This window comes from Neophocaena asiaeorientalis, unplaced genomic scaffold (genome assembly GCF_003031525.2).
Source record: "Neophocaena asiaeorientalis asiaeorientalis breed wild unplaced genomic scaffold, Neophocaena_asiaeorientalis_V1.1 scaffold629, whole genome shotgun sequence".
Classification (NCBI taxonomy): Eukaryota; Metazoa; Chordata; class Mammalia; order Artiodactyla; family Phocoenidae; genus Neophocaena; species Neophocaena asiaeorientalis.
Window position 1 is genome coordinate 7,390,049 of NW_020175468.1, and position 27,117 is coordinate 7,417,165.

The window sequence follows — 27,117 nt, forward strand, 5'->3', positions numbered from 1 at the left end:
TCCAGTGGGGAAGACAGCCCTGCCTCTGTCAGTGACAACACAGAGTGGACTCTGATAGAGGAAGTACAGTAGGGCTGAGGGACCCAGCTTGAGGAGTGAACAAGGTTCTGTGGAAGAGGGGATGTCCCACCTGAAACCTCGTTTGGTGCGAATGAGCCAGGAGAAGGTTCTAAGGAATGATAGCAATCTGGGCAGAAGATACCACATGAGCAAAGGCCAGGAGGCTGGAGAGCACGTAGCCCCTTTGATAGAACTAAAATCTATCCCCTACAGTTAATAACACTTTGCTCAGAGGAAAGAAGCAATCAGCCCCCAGAGGCTGTTCGAAGGACACTAAACTGTCCAGGGTCATTGTAGAAAGTTTAAGCTTTAGTCTAAGGTGTTATGCAAGGAGTGGAGCAGGGGAGAGGTGGGGAGGGGACAGTCAGGTTTGTGTTTTGTAAAGCTTCCCTTGGCTACTGTGTGAAGGTGGGTCAGAGGATGAAAGAGTGGAGGCTGGGAACCCAGGGGGTTCCCAGAGGGAGAGAAGGGAGAGTGGGCGGGAGGGAGCCTGAGTGGACAGTTCGTTGGGGAGGGGCAGGGAGGGAGGCATCCAGAAGGAAGCCTAGGGCTATATCCTGGAGATGGGGTTTTATGGGGGCCACCCTGAGAAGGAAACCCTGGAGGAGCAAGTCTGAGAGGGGGAAGGGGAAGAATTGCCCCTTCCTTATGTCCCTCTTTGGAATTTACCTTTGTTCCCTAGAAACACCTTTCCCAGGCCTGAGCAAGCCAGTGCTCTCTCCCCTCCATACCCCCCGCCCCCCCCCAAATCCATTCCAATCATGTACTGTTTCTGCAAACAGCTGGATAACTTGGTTAACACATTCCAACCGATGAGAACTGGTCTGAGGAGCCTTAAGCCTTCCTTCCCAGGGGTGGCCTGGAGAAAACTGCCTCCTCTGCCCCTTGGTGACAACTTGTCGTGGAGGTGAGGCAATGCTGGTTCAGGCTTTCAGGGCACTAGCACTGTTTTATTTCTTCCCTCTTTATTTCTTTCTGTCACATTGTCTGGGCATTTAGCAAACTTTCACTGAGTGCTTGCTTTGTGTCCAACCCTGTGCTAGGTGATGCTGTGGACCAAGCAGTGGGTGACTGAGATAACCTTGGTCCATATCCTCAGGAGGCCCACAGTCCAGAGACAGCCCAGGGCCAAGATGGGGGAGGCAGGGGCAGAGGAGTCAAGGCCAAGAGAGAGGAAGCACAGGACACCATGGGAGTCCAGAATGGGTCCTAACTCATCCTGGAGGCTCAGGGAGGGCTTCTGAGAGGAGGAATCCTTTGAGATGAGTTCTGATGAGAATTCTGGGTTCTGGGAAGTGAGGGTGTATTTTCAGGATGGGGAAGCAAATTTAAAGATCCAGAGGCCTTTTATTTTTCTTTTTGAGAACTTGTTATGTACCTGAGATTGTTGTAAACACTGGGGATAAGGCAAGAAGGAAAACAGAATCTCTTGTGTTCATGATGGTGGAGAGGACTTGAAGCCATTTTAGAAAACCTGAAAGTCAGTCGGTGTGGCAGGATTGCTGGGATCAAGGAGTGTGTATCAGGCCAGACCTGAAGGGCTTTGAGGCAAAAATATGAGTTTGGACTTTGTCCCCAGGACAGTGGGGAGCCGTGAACCAGTTTCCAGCAGCAGGGGTTGCCATCCTGAGAGAGGAAGGATGGGGCGTCAGGAGGACGTATGAGACACCACCAGAGGACACGCTGCGAAAAAGTCCTTATAAGAAGGCGGCCGCGGGGTAAAGTGTGGGGGGCAGAAGAACAGGGGCGGTGAAGGGGCGGCGTTGCGATCGCCCAGGCAACATAAGCCACGCCAAACTATTGGCTGGTCTTCAATGCGTCATCCTCCCCCGCCCCGCAGCGTCCGCCCTCGGAACCCAGGGGGCGCGGCCTCAGCGAGAGGCTCAGACCCGCCCGTCCGGAAGACGGGTTGGAGTGGGGAGTGCGAGCCACTCTTACTTCGCGACGTGGTCCAAGCTGGTATAAAGAGATCGTAGAGAGCAATAATGACGGTCTCCGAGCAAGGATAGTAACTGAGTTGAAAGAAACAGCGTTGATATCCCCTCCACTCTAGAGACGTGGCCCCGCCTCCCAGCGAGTTGCAATCCTTTAAATGGTCCGCGGAGCAAGGGAGGGGAGGACCGATGGGGCGTCTCCTGGCGACGGCCTGGGGGCCCCGCCCAACTAATCCGGGCCTGGCGGCGGGCAGCACTCCAGCCAATCGTGGCTCGCGGCTTGGCTCCCGGGCTGAGCTGGGTGGGCCTGAGGCCAGACTGAGAGTCCCCGGGGAGGTGAGCGAGGGCCCTACCCAGCACTGGAGGGTCGCAAAGCCGCGGGCGTTCCCGGAGGTGGTCATTGCGAACCTGGTAGCGGAGGTGAGGTGTGGCTGCCTGGCTTGGGATCAGCCTTGGGTTGGGAGAGGAGGAGGCGCGCCTCCGAGAGTTGCGGAGGCGGGGTACTGGCGGGAGTAGGGGGCGCAGATTAAGGGGAGGGTTAGGGACCGGAGTTTCGAGATCCTGGACGGAAGGCGAAGTTTTGGGGGCAGGATCTTCAAGTGAAGGGAGTTTGAAGCTGGGACATGGGGTGTTTGGAGAAGCAAGAAAACTAGAGAAGGAACTTTTGGGGTAGGAAATCTGAAGATTAGGACAATTCGGGCCTCCGGGACGGGGTGAATTCGGGGTTCTAGTGTTCAGGAAAAGGTGTGAAGGGTTGGGCTGGGATCCCAGGCATTTGGAGAAGCGCGAGAACTAGGGGCAAGGACACTTGGTCTCCAAGACGCCGTGTCGGAGAGGGGGTGCAGGGGAGAGTTCCCTGTCAGGTATTGGAGCCAGAGGGGGAGACTGGAGGTGAGGTCGAGAAGCGTTTGAAAGACGGGAGAACAGGGGAAGTTGACGGGAGAAGGTCTCAAAATTGAAATACCTAGTGTCCCGAACGGAGTGCGTCGTAGAGCATTTGTAAATCTTTGAGAATTGTGTTGGGGTCTGGGTCTCTGGACCCGAGGGCAGTTTGAGGGGAAAATCCAGGACCTTCTGCGGTCCGAAGAAAAGCAGTTTCACAGCCCGAGTCTGGAGTGGGGGAGGGGTGTTCCGGGCTTGGAGCTCAGACCCTCCGCCCTGGAGGCGGTGGAGGGCGGGGCTCGGCAGGCGCCCGGCCGCGGGACGTCCGGGTTCCCTTCCCCCACGTACTGCGGGCCCCTCTGCGCATGCCTTGGGGGAGGGCGGGGAAGGTTAGTCCCTGCGGCGTGCGGAGCCCTCCGGGAATTGTAGTGCGTGCTCAACGTCAGTGCGTGTACCTGGTGGCTATTGGCCCACATTTCCCAGAAGCCTCTGGGCCAAATTGGGGCGTGTCTGAATGCTGAAAGGAGACTCCGTAAAGGGGCGGGGCCTGTAGAGGGCCGACGTCTGGTTGGATGGGCCGATAGGGGCGGGGCTTGGCTTGAGTCGAGTTCTAGCAAGTTTTACTGCGGGGCGAGCCCTGGGATAATCTCAAGGCACCCGCGACGGCCTGAGGGAGGCTCCTTCACTGTCATTGGGCGCGCTCCCAAGTCAGTTAGCGAGAGGGCATGGACAGAGAAACATCTTCCCTGTGAAAGAAGAGTGTCCATAGATAGGTGCCCTTACAGGGCTCCAGGTGGTTGGAATGTAGTAGGCACTCAAAATATCGAATGAACAAATGGCAACTAACTCTTGTTCATTAAGTGTATAATGTCACATTACTTCCCGAGATCACACAGCTGAGCAGTGTGAAAGGCAGAATTCAAACCCAGGATTTTCTGCTTTGAGGCCAGGTCTCTGTACTCAACCCCTGTCTTGTGTATGTCACATTTGAAGAAGGGTATTGTGGAAAGAACAGCTTTAAGATTTAGGGGTACTTGAGTTAGTATCCTCATCTTGCAGATGAGGAAGTTGAGTCTCAAGGAGGTAAATTCACTATTTGAGCCCACATGGGCAAGTAAGTGGGACTCAAACCCAGCTGTTTAAGTCCAGATCTTGTTTTCTTTCTTTCTTTTTTTTTTTAATGTGGATTTTTTTTTTTTTTTGCGGTACGCGGGCCTCTCACTGCTGTGGCCTCTCCCTTTGCGGAGCACAGGCTCCGGACGCGCAGGCTCAGCGGCCGTGGCATCATCCCGGACCGGGGCACGAACCCGTGTCCCCTGCATCGGCAGGCGGACTCTCAACCACTGCGCCACCAGGGAAGCCCTATGTGGATCATTTTTAAAGTCCTTACTGAATTTATTACAATATTGCTTCTGTTTTATGGTTTTCTTTTTTTATTTTCTTTTTTTTGGCCGTGAGGCATGTGGGGTCTTAGCTCCCCAACCAGGGACCAAACCTGCACCCCCTGCATTGGAAGGCGAAGTCTTAACTACTGGACCGCCAGGGAAGCCCCCCAGATCTTGTTTCTTTTCTTTTCTTTTTTAAAATTATTTATTTTTGGCTGTGTTGAGTCTTCGTTGCTGTGCGCAGGCTTTCTCTAGTTGTGACAAGCGGGGGCTACTCTTTGTTGTGGTACATGTTTCTCATTGCTGTGGCTTCTCTTGTAGCGGAGCACAGGCTCTGGGCCCATGGGCTTCATTAGCTGTGGCACGCAGGCTCAGTAGTTGTGGCGCATGGGCTTAGTTGCTCCGCGGCATGTGGGATCTTCCCGGACCAGGGCTCGAACCCGTGTCCCCTGCATTGGCAGGTGGATTCTTAACCACTGTGCCACGAGGGAAGTTCCAGATCTTGTTTTCTTAATCATATACATTTACTCTCCTCCTTAGCCTTGTGGGATTCATGCTATCTCCATTTTATAGATGCAGAAACTGAAGTTTGGATCATTACAAATCAACAGCAACCATACAGGAGATTCAGGGTTTGAACTAGCCTGGTGTGTCTAACTTGCCCCTCTTCTCTCCACAGGGCATCATGGTAGGAGGCTTGAAGAGGAAACACTCAGATCTGGAGGAGGAAGAGGAGGATGAGAAGTGGGACTGGGGTCCGGCAGGCCTGCGGAGCTACCAGCAAGCCCTGCTCCGTATCTCCCTAGACAAAGTCCAGCGAAGCCTGGGCCCCCGAGCACCCAGCCTTCGCAGGCATGTCCTCATCCACAACACCCTCCAGCAGCTCCAAGCTGCGCTTTGCCTGACTCCTGCACCTACCCTGCCCCCAGAGCCCCTCTTCCTGGGCGAGGAGGACTTCTCCCTGTCGGCCACCATCGGCTCTATTCTCAGGGAGCTGGAGACCTCCATGGATGAGACCGAGCCCCCTCAGAATCCAGTGGCTCCCCCAGGCCCTCAGAATGAAGTGCTGCCCCAGCCCGATCCAGTCTTCTTAGAAGCTCTGAGCTCCCGGTACCTGGGGGACTCTGGCCTGGATGACTTCTTCCTGGACATTGACACATCTGCAGTGGAGAAGGAGCCTTCACTGGCCCCACCAGAGCCTCCTCACAACCTTTTCTGTGCCCCAGGGTCCTGGGAGTGGAATGAACTAGATCACATCATGGAAATCATTCTGGGATCCTAAAACTTTGATGGGGGGGGTGCTTCCTCATCGAATCCCTGGATGCAACTCTGTGTGTGTGTGTGTGTGTGTGTGTGTGTGTGTGTGTGTGTGTGTTTTGATGGGGGCTCTAAGCAGTGGCTGTGGCCTCCTCCCATTTCAGGGTTCCAAATTGTCTTGCATATATGTGTGTGTCTGGTTATCACAACCTTCTGTGAAGGTGGGTCTTCCTGAATTAATTTATCTGTTCCAAATGCCTTAATGAGACTCTGTTTCTGGGAGTCTGGTTTCCCACTTCCACATTTCTTCTGCCTTTCCCTCCAGTTCCTACTCCCCTTGTGTCCACTGGGGCCTCAGGGAAGATAGTTTGGGCCTGTCAAAGGATGACAGGGATGTGCGCCTGATTGCTATGGAAACCCAGCCTCTGCCTCTTGCACCTCCAGGTAGTGGGAGGGGCAGGCCTCCTCCCCACAGGCTGAACCCCACCTCCTTCACAGGACCGCAATCCAAGCAGCCTCCTAATTCATGACCAGGCCGGACCACGTGCAATAGGGTGGAAACCAAACTGCTCCATGCCACATTATTTAAAAGAAAGGCGGGTTTTGTGGTGGTTTTTTGTTTCTGTTTTTGTTTTTTGATTGTTTGTAATGATTTTTTTTTTTTTTTAAATAAAAGTACTTTGGAAGGAGTGGTGTTGCCTAAAGTTTCTAAACTTCAGTGGGTCAGTGGGAGGGACCTGGTAATTTCCCTAGACTCCTGTACCCCTTCCCTGTCAAAGGTGGGGCAGGTATATTATTAAACATGACATTTATTGAATGCTTTTTAAGAGCACTGTTCTACCTACTTTATTTGAATTAAGTCATCTAATCCTCATGATTATACAGAAATAGGAGGAGCTTGAGGTTCAGAGAGGCCAAGTCACTTGCTCAGGGTCACACAGCCAGGAAGACTGAGGACCAAGGAGCTAGAACTCAAATTCAGTCTACCTCCAGAGCCTTCTTAACAATTGTATTTGTTGCTTCTTTGTAGATTTAGATTCCCCAGACACATGGGTGGACACAGGAGAGAGAAGCTGGGTCACATGAATTACGTGTCAAATGATAGAGCCCTCTGGCACGTAAAAGTCAGCCCTTTCATTGTATGAAATGTGCTGCTGAGGCCCAGAGGAGAAAGAAAATGCCCAAAGACCCCCAGTACTAACAGCAGATCTTTCTAGAAAACTGTTGGCTAGGAAGCAGAGTAAAGTTAATGGTTCTAATGATTTATTTAGGAGGTGCAAGCCCAGGCTGGTGAGAGTGAGGGGAAAAAACAGGAGGCCAGGGAAGATGTGTTGAGATACACTAATGCAGGGACTTCCCTGGCGGTCCAGTGGTTAAGACTCCATGCTTCCAGTGCAAGGGGTGCAGCCAAAAAAAAGATATATTCGCTAGGCCTCCACAAAGACCTTTGAAGACATGGCAGCAGGTAAGGTTACACAGCACTTAGGGACTTTTCTAGAAGGGTTGCAAGGAGGAACTGCACCTGGATGTAACACAAAGGGAATGGAGGGGGATTTTGCCTTTGTTTTCTGGCTCAAAGCCAGATTCTCACCCTGAGAGGGGCATTGCATCTAAGTCTGAAAACAGCTGGGTAATTAACAGGTGGGTGCCAAGCCGGAGAAGGAGGAGGTGGTCAAGGGATCTCAAGAAGGTACATGGGGTCCACACTGAGATGTGGATGCCCAGTGGATCGTGTCTAACTCCTAGTTAAAACTTTCAGTGACTTCTCACACTCGGAATAAAATCCCAACCCCTGCAAGGCCTATCTTGCTTCTAACTTCGCCAGTTTAACCTCCCATTCTCCCCTCCCTCATGCAACTCCTGTCGGCCCCAGGGCTTTTGCACTTGCTGTTAACAGCGCAGAGGACCCTTCCTCCATAGTTTCACCAGTCTAAATGTCCCCTTCTCAGAGAGGTCTTCCCTGTCCTTCCTAGTTCAGCATGACCAGGTGCACCCCCAACCCAGCCCACTTCCCATTGTTTTTCTTAGTAGCACCTATCCAATCTCAAGTTATTTATGACCTCTTTATGCTTAGGCTCCCAGTCTGTTGGAGAAATCTCTCAGAGAGAGGGGTCATGCTGTAGTGCATAGAACTATGCTCGGCACAGATAAGCGCTCAAATTTTTGTCGTTGTTGTTGAGAAGGCGAACTCCCAACTTTGCAATGGCCAAGCCTCCTTCCCACCTCCCTCAACGCATCTCCCCCACACCATTCTCTGCTGTTCTTCGAACACACCATGTCCCACCCTCAAGACCTGGAGTAACACCTACCTCACTGAGCGATCATGCCAAGTGTGTAAGAGGGCGTCTGATGCACACCAAGTATTCCAATAATTGCTCAAATTTACTGAGTGCCTACTGTGGACCTGGCACTCTTCCAGGCACTTGAACAAAGCAGGGTTCCCGCTCTCATAAAGCTTCATAGTGGGAGACAGCTGAGTGTTTACTGAAATAAACAGTAAGATGTAGTCTGTCTAGTCTGTCCGGGGTGATAACTGCTGTGGAGAAAGAGCAGGAGAGTGATGGGGGTGTTGCTGTTTAGATGGGATGGCAAGAGAAGGCCTCACTGACAGGATGACATTTGAGAAAGACCTGAAGGAGGTGAGAAGTGAGCCATGTGAATCTGTGGGGAAACAATCCTTGTGGCAGGAACACAGTGCAAAGGCCCTGTGGTCAGAGCATGAGTGGAGTGTTTGAAGGACCATTTGGAGGTCTGTGTGGCTGGAGTAGAGGGAACAAGGGGGAGAGTACTAGGAGATGAGATGAGAAAGAGTTGAGGGGGGCAAATCATGTAGAGTCTTGTGGGAGTCCCGTAGGGAGCATTTGAGCTTTACCCTGAACCCTGAGTGAGATGGAAGGCATGGGATGGCATTGAGCAGTGGAGGAAGGAGATCTGACTCACTTTTACATGGACTCTCTTTGCCCTAAAGATACAGGAGTGAAGAGGAAGCATGGAGCTTGTTAGGACCACAGTGAGTCCAGAATGAGGAGCACCCCAACTTTCCAGATCAGCACACTGAGGCTCAGAGAGGCCCAGCTCCAGCCGTCAAGAAACTGGCAAGATAAGTGGAAAGGCTGGCCCTGCAGAGGGAAACGGGTCCCTGAGGGCAGAGTCCGCGTTCCGTAAGCTGCCCTCCCCCCCGGCCCCGCGGTGGGGGATGGGCCTCGATCCCTCCCACCTGCCCACTCTCCGCCCCGAGCTGGATGCCCGGGAGCCCAGCCGGCGCCTCCTCTCTCCCCAGGGGCCAGGTGGGGCGGCCGGCGGGGGGCGGGGCGCTCCCCCGAACCCCCTCCCTCCTCCCCAGCTGGCGGAGGCTCCGCCCCAGGGCTGCCTGGTCAGTGGCTTCGCTTCTGGTTTCATTTCCCAAGGCCCGGGCTCTCTCCTTTTCCCTTCCCCCAGCCCTTTGAATTCCTGGCTCCTTTTCCACTTTCTGGTCTCAGCTCCAATGTCACCTCCTCTGGGAGACTCTCCCGGACCACCCTGGCTACAGGCACCGCTCTCCCGGCCTCTCTATTACCCCGTCCTATTTGTATTCTCCAAGTCACTGAACAGAAGCAGAAAGTATCTTCCTCATTTATTCATCTTCCAGGGTCTTCTCATCCCACTCAGAATGAAAAACAAAGGTCCAAAGAGTGCTCTCAGCAGCGGTCCCCAACCTTTTTGGCACCAGGGACCGGTTTCGTGGAAGACAATCTTTCCACAGACGTGTGTGTGTAGGGATGGTTCAGGCGAGCGATGGGGAGCGATGGGCAGCGGCAGATGAAGTTTCTGTTGCTCGCCTTCCCGCCACTCACCTCTTGCTGTGCGGCCTGGTCCCTAACAGGCGGGGGACCGGTACCGGTCCGCGGCCTGTAAGTTGGGGACCCCTGCTCTAAAGGGCCTGAAAACTTCTCTGACCTCTTCCCTGGCAGCAGAAACAGCACCTCTCAGCCCAGGGCCTTTGCAGTGGCCCTTTCCTCTGGCTGGAACACTCTTCTTCCACAGCTTTACTACCTCTCCCACTTCATCAAGTCTCTGCTCGATGTCACCTCTTCGGAGACCCCTCCGCCACCACCAGCTGCCTGTCCAAACTGCACACCCTTTCATTACTCTCGTCCTGCTCTGCTTTTCCATTTCCCTTGTCACCTTCTAAGATACTAAGTAATTGCTTTATTAAGTTTATTATTGTCCATCTCCTCATATCAGGGATTTTTGTTTATAATTTTACTGCCATATCTTCAGTGCCTAGAACAGTGCCTGGCACACAATTTATTTGTTTTCATATTTCTTTTTCCACCCCATCCACCCCCTCATCCATAAGAAGAGAGGCTCTGTGAAGCGATTCCAGAGCTGTAGCCCCATTGTCTACAACAGTGCCCACAACATAGTAGATGCTCAATAAACCACATGTTAATCAAACTCAGACTCCTGTGAGCTCTTCTTCCCTTTATGACCTGGAAAGACCCACTTGGAGACTCTGAGTCTCCTTTTCCCCCGGCCAAAAAGATAGGTTGTGAGGGAAATTATGTGAGTTTGCCTAGCAGATTAGCATTTTACTTTTTTTATTATGAAAAATTTCAAGCACAGAGAAATGATAGAAAAAAAAAAGTATGTCTTCTGAGCACTTGAATACCCTCCCACCTAGGTTTAGTTTTCAACATTTTAAGTTTCCTTTACCTGCAGATGTGTATGTACATTTTTTCTTTTGCTGAAACATTGGAGAGTAAATTGCTGACATTTTGACATTCTACCCCTAATTAATAGCTCAGCAGACATCTCTTAAGACAACTCTTAAGTAAGGACACTTGTCTACAAACCACAATCCTTTTTCACATCTAAGAGAATTAAGAATTCCCTAATATCATCTAATATTCCGTCTATATTCAAATTTTCCCAGTTTTCTCAAGAAGGTCTTTTGTAGAAGTTTTTACGCCCAAATCAAAACCAGAATCTAATGCAGGTTCACATGCCTATTTGGTTGTAATAAATAAATTATATAGTATCTTTTATTCTGAAACTTCCTCCCCCTCAACCCGACCAATCCCTTCTTGTGATTTCTTGAAATTGAATTTTTGGTAGAACAACCCAGTTGTGTTGTAGATGTCCCATATTCTGTTTTTGTCTGACTGTGTTTGTGTTTAATTTTGTACATGCGAATTCAACTCTTGCAGAAACACTATGTGGCAGGTACTCTTTAGCTGAGTTTTTTTTTTAATCTCCTTGTATAATTAAACTTTTTTTTTTTTTTTTGTCTGTGCCCCACAGCATGCAGGATCTTAATTCCCTGACCAGGGCTCGAACCCGTGTCCCCTGCATTGGCAGGCGGATTCTTAACCACTGTGCCACCAGGGAAGCCCTAGTTAGCATTTTTGATACCTTACTTTGGTCAGGAGTTTTATTCACAAACAGTTCTTCCCATAGGAGGAGTTAGCAAATGAGCTACTTGAAGAAGGTGAAGTCCCATTGTCGGTTTATCTGACAAGTATTAAACTCCTGCCTACTTGCGCCCCACCCTGAATGTCTCACTTGAACTAAGCACCTGTGCTATTACCACAACTACTACTACTGAAAAAAAGGACACGTTACACACCACTCTGAGCATTTTGCAGGAATTGTTTTATTTAATCCTCAAAACAATCCTCTGAGCCAGACGCTATTTCTCTCACTTTAAAAGTGAGGAAACTGAGACCCTCCTAAGGGACTAAAGCACTTGCCCAAAGTCAAACAGCTACTTAGGGAATGGAGCCCAGGGTGGGATTCCAGTGGCATCCCACCCCCACCCTCCCACTCCAGCCTGTAACCACGATTGAATACAACTACCCAGCATTTGCTGATATAGTGCTCTTACAGGTACTACCTTATTTTAATTTTCCTAACTCTCAAGAGGTAGGCAAGAAGACCCCCATTTAACAGATTTTGTAGGCTCAGAGACCAAGGTCACACACCGAGGGAGTGTGAGTCCGAATTTGAACCCAGGCCTAGCTAGCCTAGAGTGTAGACCCCTGTTGGGTCTGGGTGCGAAAGAAGCTCAGTTACTGGGTTTGGCAAGTGCGTCGGCAGGTGTGAGGGGCCCGACCTTAGGAGACAAAAGCCCCACCCTGCCACTGTCCAACAGGGCAAAGAGCCAACCTACCTTCCCCCCCTCCCCTCACGCAGCTGCCCGGACATGCGCCCTGAAGCCAACTTCCTCCCTCTTCGAACCTGCCCCCTACAGGCTCCGCCCATCACCGTCTAGGACCAATCCCTGGATGAAGGGCGGGGTTGCCACGGGAGTGGGCGGTAGCTAAGGGGAGTCAGTAGCCTGGAGTCGTGAGCCGGGGTCAGAACTGCGTCTCACAACTCAGGCGCCGGTTGCTGAAGGGGACCGGGCGAGCGATGCTGCCGCCACCGCTTCCTGATTGGCCGCGGGTGGCACCCTCTTCGTTCTGATTGGCAGCTGGTGACCTGGGTATGTAAATGAAGGGAAGAGGCCTGGGAAAGAAGGGGTACTGGCCGCGAGGTCCTTTGGCAGGTTCGCTACCCGAGTCCGGCAGGTGCGCGCCAGGGCTGCCCGGGATCGAGACGCACGGGCCTCTCTATGCCGCCCGCCCCGGCCAGGCCGAGTGAATCACGCCGCAGCCCGGGAAGGGGGCGGAGGCGCCGGCTCCCTGGCTCCGGCTGCGTGACTCACCCGCCCCCGCCGCCGCCGCTTCTGGAGGAGTAGCCTCCACTGCCTTCCGGAAGCGAGCGGAGGCCGAGAGGGCAGAACAGCTCTCCGGGGATCCAGGCACGCTATGTCCCGGGTGGCAAGCAGGAAAGACCGCGTCCCGCGGGGCAGCGTAAAGGGTCCCGGGGTATGGGGAACCGGAATACCCGGGGGAAAGCCGGCCTAGTTCCGCTAGGGGGCGCCGGGAAAGCCTCTAGGTCTTTCTTTGCCTTTGTTGTTCTTTATTCCCAGAATGCCTTCCCCCTGGTTCTTCCATGGCTGATTCCTTCTCATACTTGAGGGCTCATTTCAATTGTCACCTCCTCAGGGGAGCCTTCCTTGACCACTCTCCAGAACCTTTTAGTATCTTCCTAGCACCATCTGTACATTTCCTGTATTTGTCTATTTATTTATTGTCTGATACTATTAGTAGACAATAAATATTTGATTAAACCATGTGAAACAATTGCTTTTGTGGGTAAAAAAAAAGGTTGAATATTGGACATTTCACATGGTTCATCGAAGAAATAAATATTAATAGTTATTATTAATAGTACTTATTCACAGGAGTAATTGCTATGTACCAGGCACTGTTCTAAGTGCTTTTTGTATCTCATTTATTGCTTAAAACAATTATAGGAAATAGATACAATTATCATTCACATCTTAAAGTTTCCCTAAGAAAGCCTAGGCTCAGAGAGGTTAAGTGATTTGCCCAAGATCACACAGACAGCAGTGGTCCGAACTTCACATTGGCTTTCCATAACTGAGTGACTCTTCCCTCCCCACAGATGATGCTGAGCAAGGGCCTGAAGCGAAAGCGGGAGGAGGAGGAGGAGGAGGGGAAAGAAGCCCTGGCAGTTGACACCTGGTGGCTGGATCCTGGCCACCCAGCAGTGGCACAGGCACCCCCAGCCGTGGCCTCCAGTTCCCTCTTTGACCTTTCGGTGCTCAAGCTCCACCACAGCCTGCGGCAGAGTGAACCGGACCTGCGGCACCTGGTGCTGGTAGTGAACACACTGCGGCGAATTCAGGCGTCCATGGCACCCACAGCTGCCCTGCCACCTGTGCCCAGCCCGCCTACAGCCCCAAGCATAGCTGACAACCTGCTGGCCAGCTCTGATGCCGCCCTCTCAGCCTCCATGGCCAGCCTTCTGGAGGACCTCAGCCATATTGAGGGCCTGAGCCAGGCTCCCCAGCCCCTGGTAGATGAGGGGCCACCAGGCCACCCCATTGGGGGAGCCCCACCCAGCTTGGGTGCCTTGGACCTGCTCGGCCCAGCCACTGGATGTCTGCTGGACGATGGGCTTGAGGGCCTGTTTGAGGACACTGACACATCCATGTATGACAGTGAACTTTGGGCACCAGCCTCTGAGGGCCACAAATCCAGCCCTGAGGATGGGCCAGGCAAGGAGGAAGCTCCAGAGCTGGATGAGGCCGAACTGGACTACCTCATGGACGTGCTGGTGGGCACACAGGCACTGGAGCGGCCACCAGGGCCAGGGCGCTGACTCCCCCAGAGCTGGGATGTTGATCTGGTGTCCAAACTGAGCCTGGTGGCTGGACCAACTCTCCTTTGAAAGACACAGCTGGCTTCCCTAGAGAGGGGCTTTGGAGAGAAAGAATCCAGTCCTGGGCAACTTCACCTCCGTATTCTGGTCTCTGGCTGATGGGGGTAGTCTGGAATTGGCCCTTGTGGCTAGAATGTGATTGGACCACGTGGGAAGTCTCAAGTCTGTGTATTGCTTTATTTCTGGGCTAAGGCAAGGGTGATAAAATAACCTCTAACATGTATTGAGCCGTGGACACCCAGCACAGTTCTAAGCACTTGACATGTGTTAACTGATTTAATTCTCATAACAAGATGGGCATGTTATTAGCCCCATTTTATAGTTGAGAAAACTGAGGCTCCAAGAAGTCATCACTTGAGGAGATAGGTTTCAAACTTTACTGCTTTTTGTTCTCAGAAGCAGACCAGTTAGGTCTGGTAACTGGCCCTCTGTTAAACTCCTGGAATATACTCAGCCAGGTCTCCCTGATGTGGCTGTGTGTATACATGGTGGTGGAGGAGGAGCCCCGGGCCACTATTTAAAAATGAAATCTAGTCCTTGCCTGGAGTCCACCTGTGTGTCTTGGGGGATGGGGTGGGGGCAGATGGGGGCTTTCAGAATGAGCCAGAAATACAAGCACAAGGCTAAAGGCTGGATGGATCCTGTCCTTGGAGCGCTGAGAGCCAGCTCTCCAAAAAACACTTAAAGAAAGGGAGCCTCCTGCAAGTTTTAAATAAAATCCACTCTGGGTCTCAAATCTCTTTGGGCAAGGGATAAGGCAGCTTGGAAGCTGATTCCGAAATAAAGTCACCAAGTGTGGTGGCTTGACAGAACGGCAGGCGATCCTGCTTTCCTTCTAGCTGGGGCCACCTGCCTGACAGCCTGTGTGATAGGGTTGGCCAAAAAAAAACCGGCCACTCGGGCCTGGAAGGGGCGGGCACAGTGGAGCTTCCTGGAGGAGCGGAGGAAGTCGTGCCCATTTTTGGAAGTGAATGGGATGGCCCCGGGTGGGGAGTGGAAATGGCCCAAAGGGAGCTGGTGCCCAGGCTGAGGATCCTCCGGGTGCCTGACTCCAACACCTGGTGACTCCAGCCCCTGGGCAATGGGACTCAAACTCGGTTTTAACCCAGACCCAGACCTTGGGAGTTTAGACTGAGCTCAGCAATGCCCCCTGGCGCCCAGTCTGGGGGTCTGTCCTGCCACTGCCTTAGATTCCCTGGAGACCTGACCAGTGGTCAAGGAGTCCCCAGTGTGGGGTTAGCATTGCGTTCTGTTTACAACACCCTGAGGACCTATTTCTGATGTCTCTGGGTGCCAAACTGGGGGATAATCTGTGATACCTACTTCTATTTTTTTTTCTTTTGGCTGCGTGTTGGGTCTTCCTTGCGGCGCATAGGCTTTCTCTAGTTGCGGCGAACCGGGGGGCTACTCGTCATCGGGGTGCGCAGGCTTCTCATTTTGGTGGCTTCTCTTGTTGCGGAGCACAGGCTCTAGGCACATGGGCTTCAGTAGTTGTGGCATTGCGGGCTCAGCTGTTGTGGCTTGAGGGCTCTAGAGCGCAGGCTCAGTAGTGGTGGCACACGGGCTTAGTTGTTCTGTGGCACGTGGGATCTTCCCGGACCAGGGCTCTATCCTGTGTCCCCTGCATTGGCAGGCAGATTCTTAACCACTTGCGCCACCAGGGAAGTCCCTGTGATACCTATTGATGCAGACAGCCTACCCATCTGTCAACGATGGTCCCATCTGCCCCTGTGCCTGTTTGGCAAGCTTTGCTCCCTTCTCGGCAGAGTCTCTGTGTACAGTTTCTCCGGTTGTGCACTGCACATAGGCTCCATATTTATCTCACACACCATGCATTTACATATTTATTAAGGCAGTTTCTCAGCAGATGGAGGTCAAGTGCCTTGGGGAAGGGGTGTGCCTTTTACACAAAAGCAGCATATGAGCTAGATCAGCCCTGGTCCCATCTCCCTGGTGCCCTCGGTTTATGACAGCTTGTGCCTGAAGACCTGCCCTACTCTCCCCATGTCTGACCCCTGGACGATTGTGCAGCTCCCTGGCTCTGGTGTGCCCCTCCGCCCTCAGGCTCAACCCCAGGAGGCCACGCTACCTCAGCCAGCAGATTCCAGGGCCCACACCATTCCTAATGGAGCCACCAGCCCTGGAGCTGGGGCTGCTTTTCACAGAGCCTCTGTGTGCTCCCACCATGACACTCCCCAGGCCAGCTCCCCTCCATGGGCATTCACAGGGACCCCCATCACACACATACACTTCTTTCCTCCAGCACCTGGGAGAGCTGTCCTTGGTCTCCTTTTCCCTCCCCTCCTTCCCTTCCCTCATTCAGCAAAGATTTATGGGTACCTACCCTACTGTGTGCCTGGCCCTATATAAAAGGCAAATCTGGCCACATCTCTCCCCTGCTCTGGGCCCCTCAGAATGTATTCCGGTCCTTGGTCGGGGGGGGTCTGAACCCTGTACCGTCCAAGGCTCACCTTCTGCCCCTGTCCCATTCACTCATTCAATGAGCATTTACTGGACACCTACGGTTTGCAGTCCCAGTGTGGAGATCTAACGATGCTTAGTCAATGATAATGATGATGATTATTATTTTGGCTGCACTGGGTCTTCGTTGCTGCGCGTGGGCTTTCTCTAGTTGTGGTGAGCGGGAGCTACTCTTCGTTGAGGTGCACGGGCTCCTCATTGTGGTGGCTTCTCTTGTTGCGGAGCACAGGCTCTAGGCACACAGCCTTCGGTAGTTGCAGCACATGGTCTCAGTAGTTGTGGCACGTGGGCCCTAGAGCACGTGGGCTTCAGTATTTGTGGCGCGTAGGCTCAGTAGTTGTGGCGCATGGGCTCAGTTACCCCGTGGCACATGGGATCTTCCCGAACCAGGGATCAAACCCGTGTCCCCTGCCTTGGCAGGCAGACTCTTAACCTCTGTGCCACCAGGGAAGTCCAGTCAATGATTATTGACTCAATAAGCCATACTGTGTTGAAAGCCAGGCCACCTGTGTTTGAACTTCTGCTTTGCCGTTCTGTGGCTGTGTGACCCTAGGCAAGGTTCTCAACTTCTCTGGGCCTCAGGGTCCTCATCTGTAAGCTGGGACGGTAAGGGTACCTACCTCAAAGGGCTGTTGTTCTGAGGGGAGAGTGTTCTAGGCAGAGGGATGTGCAAGGGTTAGGGAGTGAGGGACCCTACAATCTTTTCAGGAATCTGTAAGCTGCTGGGTTTGATTGGAAACAGGGGAAAAGTGGTAAGGTAAGTGATGGAGCTGGAGGGGTTGGCAGGGACCAGGGCACACAAAGCCCTGGATGGGGGAACTTTACTCTGAAGGTACTAGGGTAAAGGAATCTGGAAGCAAATGGATCTCTCTGGCTGCCATTGGTGGGAGGTGAGACTGGGGGCCCGGAGTCCAGAGGGGAGGGAGGCCGCGGAGGGACAGAGAAGCCTTGGAGAGGAGACGGGAGGGGAGGGGAGGGGAGAGATGCTAGAGAGGACAGGCTGTGTGGGTGATGAGCTGCAATAGAGGAGGGGCCTAGGATGAGACCCAGGGCTCTAGCCAAGGGACTTGGGGATGGTGGGGCCACCCTGGGATGGTGACCCGGAGGGGGAGCTGGTCTGGGGTTGACACTGAGACCAGAGAGGGACACAGTGGGTGCAGGGGTCTGTGAGGACACCCAGGGGCAGGCATCCAGGTGGCTGGGCCCCTGGAACTGGAGCTCGGTAGAGAGGGTAGGGGGCGGGAGCAGGCCTAAAGGATGGGGGTGAGGAAGACAGCAGTTTCCCTGGGCTGCACTGGGTAGGACCTGACTCCTGCTTGGCTCAGACTGGGTGGGGAGAGGGTGGTCCCTGAGAAGAGCCTTCCACCTCCTTCCCCAGCTCTACAGGATGTCCTGTGTTTATGGAGGTGGCCTTGCCCGGAACTGGGACACTGGTGCCACCCCTTAAATTCAACTTCCCATGGCCACACCCCCTTGGGTGAGGAAAAGCAAGAGACACAGAGAGAGAGAGACACAGAGAGACACGGAGAGAGATAAGGAATGAGGACAGAGACATAGAGGGGCACATAGAGAGACAGAGACACAGAGACAGAGACATATCTTTCACCACAAAAAACTTAGAGAAAACTGGGAAAGGAGGCTCCCTTCACCTGCTAAAGGGCAGCTACAAAAAACGTACAGCTAACATCATACTTCATGGCAAAAAACTGTGCTTGTCCCCTAAGATTGGGAACAAACAAGGATATCTGCCCTCTGAGACCCAGAGAGGAACAGGATAGCCTGTACCAGCCTCCTTGTCTGTCTGACCCTGAGCAGCAAGGGTGAATTTTCTTCCCAGCTCTAGCCTGGTCTGTCATCAGATTCCTTCCACCCTCCACCCTTTGTCCCTCCTGTAGGTACCCAGGGCCCTCAGAACAAAGTCGCAGCCCCTCCTCGTGGCCCTGCTGGCCCTCCCCTCATCTTCCCCTCACTCTCACATTCACCAGTTTCTCAAAGGGGCCCTTTGCACAGGCTGTTTCCTCTACCTGAAACCCACTCTCATTTATCCACCACCCACAGCTTGGCATGAACTCCTATGTATCCTTCAGGTGCCAGCTCAAATGTTACCTCCTCCAAGAAGCCCTCCATGCCATTTCTGATAGTATCAGAGTGCCAGACCCCTCTTACAGACCTGGATCCTTTTCTCAGAGCACTTAGCACAGAGTGTGTAATTATACACTAATTTCGTTAGTCACTTCTTAGTGTCTGCCCCCCTTGGACTGTGAGTCCTGTGAGGGCACAGTCACAGTCACTACTGTGTCCCCAGCACCACCCAGCCCAGGGACGGATGGATACAGAGGAGGTGTCTGCAAATAGCTGGTGAATAAGTGTATAAATGAGAAGGACATGCAAAGGAAGGGGCATGTGTGGCTCTAGAGACACAGCCATGAACAAGGACACAGTTCTCAGCTCCTGGAAATTTCCTATGCGCTGAGCTCCGTCTGGATTCAGATCATTTGCACAGGCTGTTCCGTCTGCCCATGAAACTGTTCCACTCCCTCTTCTCTCTCTCCCTCTTTTTTGTTTGTTTGTTTGTTTTGTTTTGTTTTGTTCTGTTTTTTTGGCCAAGCTGTGTGGCTTGCAGGATCCTAGTTCCCTGACCAGGGATCAAACCCATGCCTCCTGCAGTGGAAGCACAGAGTCCTAACCACTGGACTGCCAGGGAATTTCCACACTCTCTCTTCTCTTGCCTAGATCCTATGGGTCATTCAAGTCTCAGCTCACATGTCCCTCCTACAGGAAGCCTTCCCTGATCTCCCTTCCTAGGGTGAAGCAGGTACCTTTCCTGGGCTACCCCAGCAGGGCTCTGACCTCTCTGCCTGCAATTCCGCCATCCCAACCCTGGCCATTCTGGGTCTGTCTCCCTGTTGGACTGTGAACTCTGTGAAAGCAGGCCCAGGCTATCTTGGTCACACTGTGTCCCCAGCACCATCCAGCATGGGGCTGGGCACAAGACCAGGTGCTTATTGACTGTTTGCTGACATTGAATAAAGGACTGCTCCCTCTCTCCCCCCTGGTGCTTTCCCCATGTTCCTCCTCCCTCCTTCCGGAAAACTCTTCCCTAGCTTTTTACCTGGCTCCCTCCTCAACCCTCCAGTTTGACTCCAGGAATCCTGTCCTGAGCCTGCCCCCCATGGTGAATTTAGGTCCGTCAGTGTCCCCAGTGCTCAGCAAAGGGCCTGTCACCAAGGGCTTGTGAATGTTTGTTGAATGAATAAATGAACAGATGAATATTTGAATGAATCAATGAATGAGAGAGAGAGAGAGAGAGCGCACCTGCGATGGAGGAAGGGTCTCCTCAGGCCCATCAGCAGCCCTGACCACACTGTTCCTTCCACCCTTCCCGGGAGGAGGGTTCTGGCTGGGTTCCGCCACACCCCAGCCCTTGGTGGCTGCCAGGCCTGGAAGGCATTTCCCAGAGGTCAGCACATTCCTGCCTTCCCCGGTGGCTGAGAGTGGGCAGGGGGCATTTCGGAGAGAGGGGAGGAGGGCCCTAGCATTCTGGGTTCCTGCCAACCAGTTGCTAGTCCCCCATGCCCTCGTGCCCTCGGGAGTAGGCCCCAACTGCTCAGTGTGGGGTGGGGGATGAATTCGCAGAGGGGCCGGAGAGCTGATGTGAAGGGTGAGGGTGCGGGCGGAGCTGAGGGCCTGGTGGCCCTGCCTGGCTGGACAATGGGGCCGAAGCTGCTGACATGCATTTTGGGGGTAATCCCCAGCCTCTTCCCAGCCCCAGCCCCAGGCCTGGGCTCAGAGAGCCAGGAGCATCCGAGGCAGCGCCCGGGTGGGTGTGAGGGGCATGTGGGGGTATTTGTGCTCCCTGTGCCGCCCCCCGGGGTCTGGTGAGTCAGGGCAGGCTGGGGGCCGGGGGTCAGGGGATCAGGGTGAGGCCTAGTGGCCTTGGTTTGGGAGTTGGGCAGGTCTGGGTTCAAATTCTGGTGCTACCTATTACCTGCTGTGGGTGACCTTGGTGTCATTCCCCTCTCTGAGCCTCCTTGTCTGTTTTATGAAGGGGACAGATGTGTGTTGCAGGGTCTTTGGGGTCCAGCAGAACTGAGGTTGGACCCCAGCTCCACGCCCCCCTGCTGTGTAGCTAAAAATTGGGCATAATCTATCTTGCGTCCTTGATTCCAGGAGCCGAGCTTTGGGTGCCCAGCACAGTATTTAGTACATGATAGGTGCCCCCTGAAATGGCAACTCCATTAAACAGAGAAGTGGGGCTCCCCTGGCCCCAGTCTCACTCAGACCAAAAGTCCCCTGACAAGTCTAGCTGGTCCCCTAATTTGTGTGAAGAATGCAAAATATGTATAAGTAGCATTCACTCCGGGCCAGGCATTTATTAAAGTTTTTAGTCTCTCTTAACTCATTTTATCTTCACAAGAAACCCATAAGGTGGGCACTTTTACTATCCCTGTTTTAGAGATGAAGAAACAGGCCGAGAAAGATGCTGTGACTTGCCAAAGTTCACACAGCCGGGACATGGCTGAGCTGGGATTTGAACCCATATTGACCAGGAGAGGGAGTAGAAGTTTAATCTAGGGGCCCCAGGAACCAGCGGGGCCATGCCTGGGTGTGGAAGCCAGGGAATAGTGCTGGTGAGGGGCTGAGTCTCCAAGTGGCACCAGCAACGTGCAAATCCCAGGAGCGGGGCTCATGGTGGAGGTTTCAGCCCAGGCAAGGGAACAGCACCGGGGCTGTCTTGGCTTCTCTTCTGTGGTTCCCACCCCCTTGCGGGTGGACATAGCTGGGAGATGGGGATGTTTGTTTCCCTACCACCCACCCCCTGGTGATGTCATACCTCGGCAGCCAATGGCTGGGGTCTCCCCCTCCTCCCCCTCCTCCCCCTCCCCATTCCTTTTCCCCCCCAGCTTGGGGCTGGGGCTGAGCAGACGGACCAGGAGCTCTCGAGGTGTCTGGAGGCCCAGTGGTAAGAGACCGGCCCGCCAGTTCCCTTCCTGGCCAGGCTGAGAAGCCCTGGGAATGAGACCCAGGATCTTGGGAGGTGCTGGGAGGGTGTCTAGGGCCCAGGAGTCTGCGTGGTATAGGAGTTAAAGGTACAGACCTTGAAACAAGACCCTGGGTTCAAATCCCAATGTTCTCTTCTTTCTAGCTGTGTCGTCTTGGGCAAGATATTTCGTTCTTTGTGCCTCTGCTTTCCCATCTTTAAAATGGGCTGAGGGAGGCTACCTCCCAGGGCTGACATGAGAGTAAATGCATTGCTGCTTATAAAGAGCTGGGGCAGGATGCTGAGGGTGGGACAGACCTTTTTGTCCCTGTAATAGAGTGCTGGGGAGGCAAGGCTGATCTTGTTGGTTGGAGGCTGGTGCCCGAGCTGCATTTTGTCCCTCACCCAAAGCTCCTCTTTGGTAGGGGAGAAAGTGGGGCCACTGTGAGCAAAGGCTGGATATGAGACACTTTGAGATGCATAGCCACACTTGCTGTCAGAGACTAGTTTATGTTCCTTGAGCACTTACTATATTCTCTGAATATTCTAAGCACCTGCTGTTGTCTCACAATTCCTCAAAGCCAGTCTTATCGGCTCCATTTTATAGATGAAGAAACTGAGGCCCTGAGAGGTGAAATACCTTGCCCAAGTATTCAAACCTGAGGAGTGCTGGAGCAGGCCCTAATGGAGGCAGCTGGAAGCCACTGCCAGAATGCCTCTCCCCGCCACATCACTGGATGGCCTCAGACAACGCCTAGGGGCCCAGATGAGTCAGGTCTACCCCCGACTCCCATTGCAAGGGCACCAGATCCCTCTGGTGGTTGGGGTGGCTGAGGCTCTGAGAGGGGAGAATTCCTAAACGAGGTTGGCGCCAGCCATGGTGGGGGGAGGAGTGTACAGTGAGGCAGATCTGGGGGATTCCTCAGCAGGCCCAGCTCGGCTGAGGGGCCCAGGGTACAAATGACAACCCTTCACCCCAGCCACCCTGAAGGGCATGAGTGACATCTTAAATGGGCATCTAAGTTGTGATTTCCCCAGGGAGGTGTTTTCAGGAGTTAATGAGCCCAGGCAGGGAAGGATCTTTGCACATAGTAAGTGCTCAAGAAATGGAGACTCTCAGAATTCTGGAAGCTCAGGAATGTACTAGGGCAGCATCACAGGAATTGCTCAAGAAGTGGGCTGTTGGCCTGTCGAGGGTCTTGCCTGGCCTTGTTTCTCCAGGGAATCTCCATTAGATCTTCCCCTAACACAAGTCAGCCCCCCCAACCCCACCTCCCTACCCCTCCTTCCCCTGCCTAGTGGGACAGGCAGATCTGGGAACAGAGAGTGCCCGGGGTTGGGCCCTTCCAAAGCTGCTTCCTTCCGAAGCTGCTCCCACCCCATCCCACCCCAGGAGCTGGGTACGTGGCTCAGGAAGGGCACAGCTGGGCTAAATATAACCTGGGCTGGGCAGCTGTCCCGGGCAGGGATGAAGAAGCAGGGCACTCTCTCTTGCCCTCACCCTGGCTGAGCTTCCTGTGCTAGCCTCTGGGTGTGAACTTCTCTGGCCTGTCCTGGAGCAGGGAGCTTGTGGCCTAGGGGGTCCTCCCCTCCATCTCCACCACCTCCTACAAGTAGCAGGCTTCTCTCACCCCCAGCTCAGGATATTATGTTATATCGGGGAGTCAGAGTTAGCATTTCAGACCTGGGTTCAAGTCCCAACTCCCTCACAGTGATATCCTGGCTCTATTTTTTTTTTTTTTTTTTTGGCCAGGCCATGTGGCACGTGGGATCTTAGTTCCCTGATGAGGGATCGAACCCGGGTCTCCTGCAGTGGAAGCACGGAGTCCTAACCACTGGACCGCCAGGGAATTCCCTGTGATATCCCGTTTCTTAACCCTCATTTACTCATCAGTAAAATGGGGTACCATGAGGCCATGTCTATAAAGTGTCTGCCTGGCTCGGGGCTGGCACCGAGGTCCCTCTAAGAATGCCTGTTCCTGGCACCCTTGATCCCCTCTGCCCAGCCCAACTCCTGCCTCAGCTGTTTTGCTGCTTGGGCCTCCTCCAGTGCTCAGAGCCACCAACACAAGTGAAGGTGCAGAGTTGGGTTCAAGGGCACAGGTCCTAGCTGTGTGACCCCAGACAGGTCACTTGCCCTCTCTGAGCCTCAGTTTTCAACCCTAAAATAGCCATCACGTCCAGAGTGATTTCGAGGCCTAAGGGTGCCAGCATAAGGCCCAGTTCAGAGGAAATAATCCCGATGTGGGAGGGGCTGGGGGCTCACAGGGGAGACCAAGACCCCTAGGAGAGCCAGAGAGGAGCCTTCTGACACCGTGGGGGGGCAACCAGTGAAGTGGGTACAGCTGGAGCATTGAGGGGGTCCCTGTGTCCTCTATCCTGGCCAGTGGTGGGCTATGAAGGGCCATTGTGCAGCTGGGGGTGGGTGGGCGGGGCGGAATGTGACTGGGCACAGCAGATGGGCCATTGTTTGAGGGAATGCACCGCGTGAGGCCTGACCTTTCCCTGTGGAGTGGGGGTTGGCGGGTTGGCATGCCAGCTGGGGGCTGGGAGGACAAGGCCAGAGTCGGGGGCTCGGAGGAGGGAGATCCATCCCCTTTTCCCCAGAAGGGCCTGTCGGGGAGGTTTCCCGGCTCTACCTCCTTCTCGCTGTGCTGTGTGACCTTGAACAAGGTCCCTGGCCTCTCTCAGGGCTTAGGGTTTTCTCTTTTTTTTTTTTTTTAATTATTTTTTATTGGAATATAGTTGATTTACAATGTCGTGGGGTTAGGGTTTTCTGCGGTGAGGTGGAAAGTGACGGTCTTAGCACAGGACTGGCAAAGAGTAACCACGCAATGCCCATTAGTTATTATCCGTATGAGCAGCTGGAGCTTTCCGACAAGTTCAAGTCCTGGCTGGGTCATTTGTGACCCAGGAAAGTGACTTTCCTTCTCCCAGCCTCAGGTGTCTTCTTTGTATCAAGCTCAGTAATTGTATTGATCTCACAGGGGTGTCCTGAAATCCACATGCAATGACCCCCGTGGGATATTCGACACAAGATCAAGACCACAGGAAGTTCTTAGTGATAATCATAGCAAGTGCTTATGAAGTGCCCACCATGTGCCTGGCACTGTATATTTACAAACACATTTGACCTCCTAACAGCCCTGAGAGGTAGCTGCCCTCATTCTTCCCATTTTATAGATGAGGAGACTGAGGCACAGAGAGGTGAGGCGATTTGCCTACAGGGAGTACATGGCAGTGGATATAATGATTTTACAGTGAATTTGGCCCCCTCAGTCAGCTGAGGTGGTTGGCGTAGGGGCTCTGCTGTCAGAAAGGCCTAGGAGTCAGTTCTGGCTGTACTGCTGTGTCACCTTGGATAAAGGTCTTCTGAGCCTTAGTGCCCCCACCTGCACTATAGGGATAGAGTACCTTTTTTTTTTTTGGCCACACCATGCAGGATGCAGGATCTTAGTTCCCTGACCAGGGATCAAACCTGTGCCCCCTGCAGTGGAAGCGCGGAGTCCTAACCACTGGACCACCAGGGAATTCCTGGGGATAGAGTACTGACAGAGTGTGGGAAGGCTCAGACACTCAGGAAGCAATCAGTGGGGTTAGCTGATAGTAATGCTCACGTTATTCTTCTTAGAGCCCCGGACCCAGGAGGCCCAAGGAGCTGGAGGTGACCCTGAGGTGAGCACTGGCTGGTCCCACATGCCCCTCCCTGCCCCCCCCTCGCCTGTCTGGAGCCTCATGACCTGGTCTCTCCCTGGCAGGCAGCGAGACCCCAGAGGAAGGGCGCGAGACCCCAGAGGAAGGGCGCGAGTCCCGCAGACGACTGTGCGCCACCCCAGGCTGGGCTCCTGTTAGGAGGGGGCGCTTGTTCCCAGGCAGCGGTAAGAGGACAGCTGGGATGGGGGGGGCCCTTCTCCCCTTCTCATACCCACCTTGACCTCTCCCTTTAAGCCCAGCCTTCTCCTCTTATCCTCTCCTGGCCTCAAGCCTCCATCCCTGCCCCTGCAGGCTCAGAGGCAGCTGCTCCATGCAGAACTGAAACTGGTCCTGCAGCAGAAGGGAGAGAGGAAGCAGGAGCCTGGGGCCCAGGTGACTCCCAGCAGCGCCATGGAGGCCAGGAGCCAGAGTGCTGAGGTGAGCGCCCAACACATCCTGCAAGGGGGACTTGTGGGGCCTTGGTGGGAGGCACGGACTAGGGTAGCAAGGAGACACTTCCTGGCTTCTCTGTGCCTCAGTCTCCCCGTCTGTGAAATGGAGATAGCTGCAGGGCCTATTTTATGGGTCACTGTGAAGGAAAAAAAATTAACATTTGTAATGTGCTTAACACAGTACCTGGCACAGACTAAGATTCAAAGAAGCTAATTCATTGAGCATAATGGAATTATATTAACAATAATAAGCTTAAAAAAATAAGAGTAGAAACCCTTCATCAGAAGAGGCAGGATGGTGTAGGGGTTAAAGACATGGGCTTTGGACCCATGGGCTTACATCCCAACCCCATCACTTCAGCTGTACAGCCCTGAACAGATGACCTGAACTTTCTAAACCTCAGTTTCCCCATCGGTGAAATGGGGCAATGGTCCCCACCTCTGAGGGTGCTGAGGGCTCACACTTGTGTCATTTGCCCAAGGCCTGGTACCTAGGAAGCCTCCTTGAATGTTAACGGCTTTCACTGTTATGGAGACAGGGCACTAGCACTGACTGCATCCCACTGGATGCCAGGCACAGAGTGGGTCTCCTTTTACAGGAGTCAAGCTGAGGCTGAGGGGTGGCAGGCAGGGAGTAAAGTGCACGGAGGCCACTGCCTACAGGACGGCTTATGGGCTCTGAGGTCACAGACCTGAGGTTGAGGCCCCACCGCTTAACTTGCTGTGTGGCATTAGGCAGTCACTTCACTTCTCTGGACCTTTGTGTCCTACTCAGTGACTGCCCAAGCCGCGGGGAGGATGAAAGGAGATGCCACACATAAAATGCTTAGCCCAGGGCCTAAGGGTGGTGGTGATGGTCATGCTTTTCCCTGCTGCCTCTACCACAACTCTTCCTACCCCTTCTCACCATGCTCCGCCCAGCTCTCCAGTCCCAGGGCCACTGCTGTGGAGCATCTGGCCAGACCTGCTTTCCCCTCTCCAAGCCCTGGGCTCAACCCCAGTCTGTACCAGCCTCAATGCACTACCCACTACAGCAACCCCTCACATGTCTGTTGCGTCAGGTCTCAGCTCACAGTCAGAGACTCCTTCCAGTACACCCATGTTACCCAACTTTACAGTAGGGAAATGGGTCCAGAGAGGGCAAAGGCCCCCCCCCCCCACCAGCCCAAGACACACAGCAGATTGGGTTCCTGGATGGTTGTGGAACTGAGGCCTTTCACTGTTTCTTCTGGGAAGCCCGGGTGCGGATCCCACAGTGCACTGCTGGGCCAGGGCCAGGTCAGCACCATTTACAGTAAATACCAGGAATACCACGTCTGCCAGCCCACCACTCATTACCCACGCACCCTTCTTCACTGGATTCCCTCTCCAATGGGCGTTATGCAGGGCTTGGGGTCATAGAGTCCACAATGGGGCACAGTCACACACAAGCCTTCAACGAGGCCAGTCCCACAGGCACCCCTCCATACCGCACCATTAAGGGTCGGCCCTTTCTTCGGGACCCCATCCTCCATCCCACCCTTGTTCTGCTGTTATTAAAGCCCCTCCCCATAGTTCAAGCCCGTCCACAGACTATGGGTCCCCTCCGCACCTCCACGCGTTACACTGTAGCCGCACCCATCTATCTTTCGCCGCTCCTCTCAGGCAACCGTCCTCTATCCGCAAAAGCTCCAACCCTAGCCCCGCCCCTAACTGGCCACGCCCCTCGGGGGCACAGC

The 27,117-nt window shown here is 53.6% G+C and overlaps 3 protein-coding genes across 5 annotated transcripts in view; all 3 read left to right on the forward strand.

The window, feature by feature from the left end:
* The first annotated feature begins 2,222 nt into the window (after positions 1-2,222).
* On the forward strand, positions 2,223-6,200 carry SERTAD3 (SERTA domain containing 3). 2 transcript variants are annotated; one of them, XM_024768114.1, is made up of 2 exons: positions 2,223-2,414; positions 4,941-6,200. In XM_024768114.1, exon 2 carries the CDS (start codon positions 4,947-4,949, stop codon positions 5,541-5,543), a length of 597 nt encoding a protein of 198 aa, XP_024623882.1. In that variant the 5' UTR covers positions 2,223-2,414; positions 4,941-4,946; the 3' UTR covers positions 5,544-6,200. The 2 variants fall into 2 exon arrangements, with proteins under 2 accessions (XP_024623882.1, XP_024623883.1); XM_024768115.1 differs by having other exon boundaries at positions 2,245-2,330.
* A 5,650-nt stretch (positions 6,201-11,850) lies between these two features.
* On the forward strand, positions 11,851-13,919 carry SERTAD1 (SERTA domain containing 1). The gene is made up of 2 exons (XM_024768560.1): positions 11,851-11,984; positions 13,013-13,919. Exon 2 carries the CDS (start codon positions 13,013-13,015, stop codon positions 13,730-13,732), a length of 720 nt encoding a protein of 239 aa, XP_024624328.1. The 5' UTR covers positions 11,851-11,984; the 3' UTR covers positions 13,733-13,919.
* Positions 13,920-21,190: 7,271 nt separating this feature from the next.
* Positions 21,191-27,117, forward strand: part of PRX (periaxin) — a 14,078-nt gene continuing 8,151 nt past the window's right edge. Inside the window, exons 1-4 of one of the 2 annotated variants that reach the window (XM_024768802.1) lie at positions 21,191-21,236; positions 24,886-24,929; positions 25,013-25,132; positions 25,239-25,385. In XM_024768802.1, coding sequence (XP_024624570.1) covers positions 25,359-25,385 — 27 coding nt within the window. In that variant the 5' untranslated portion in view covers positions 21,191-21,236; positions 24,886-24,929; positions 25,013-25,132; positions 25,239-25,358. The remainder of the gene's footprint in view (positions 21,237-24,885; positions 24,930-25,012; positions 25,133-25,238; positions 25,386-27,117) is intronic. The other variant, XM_024768803.1, reaches the window with a different exon arrangement.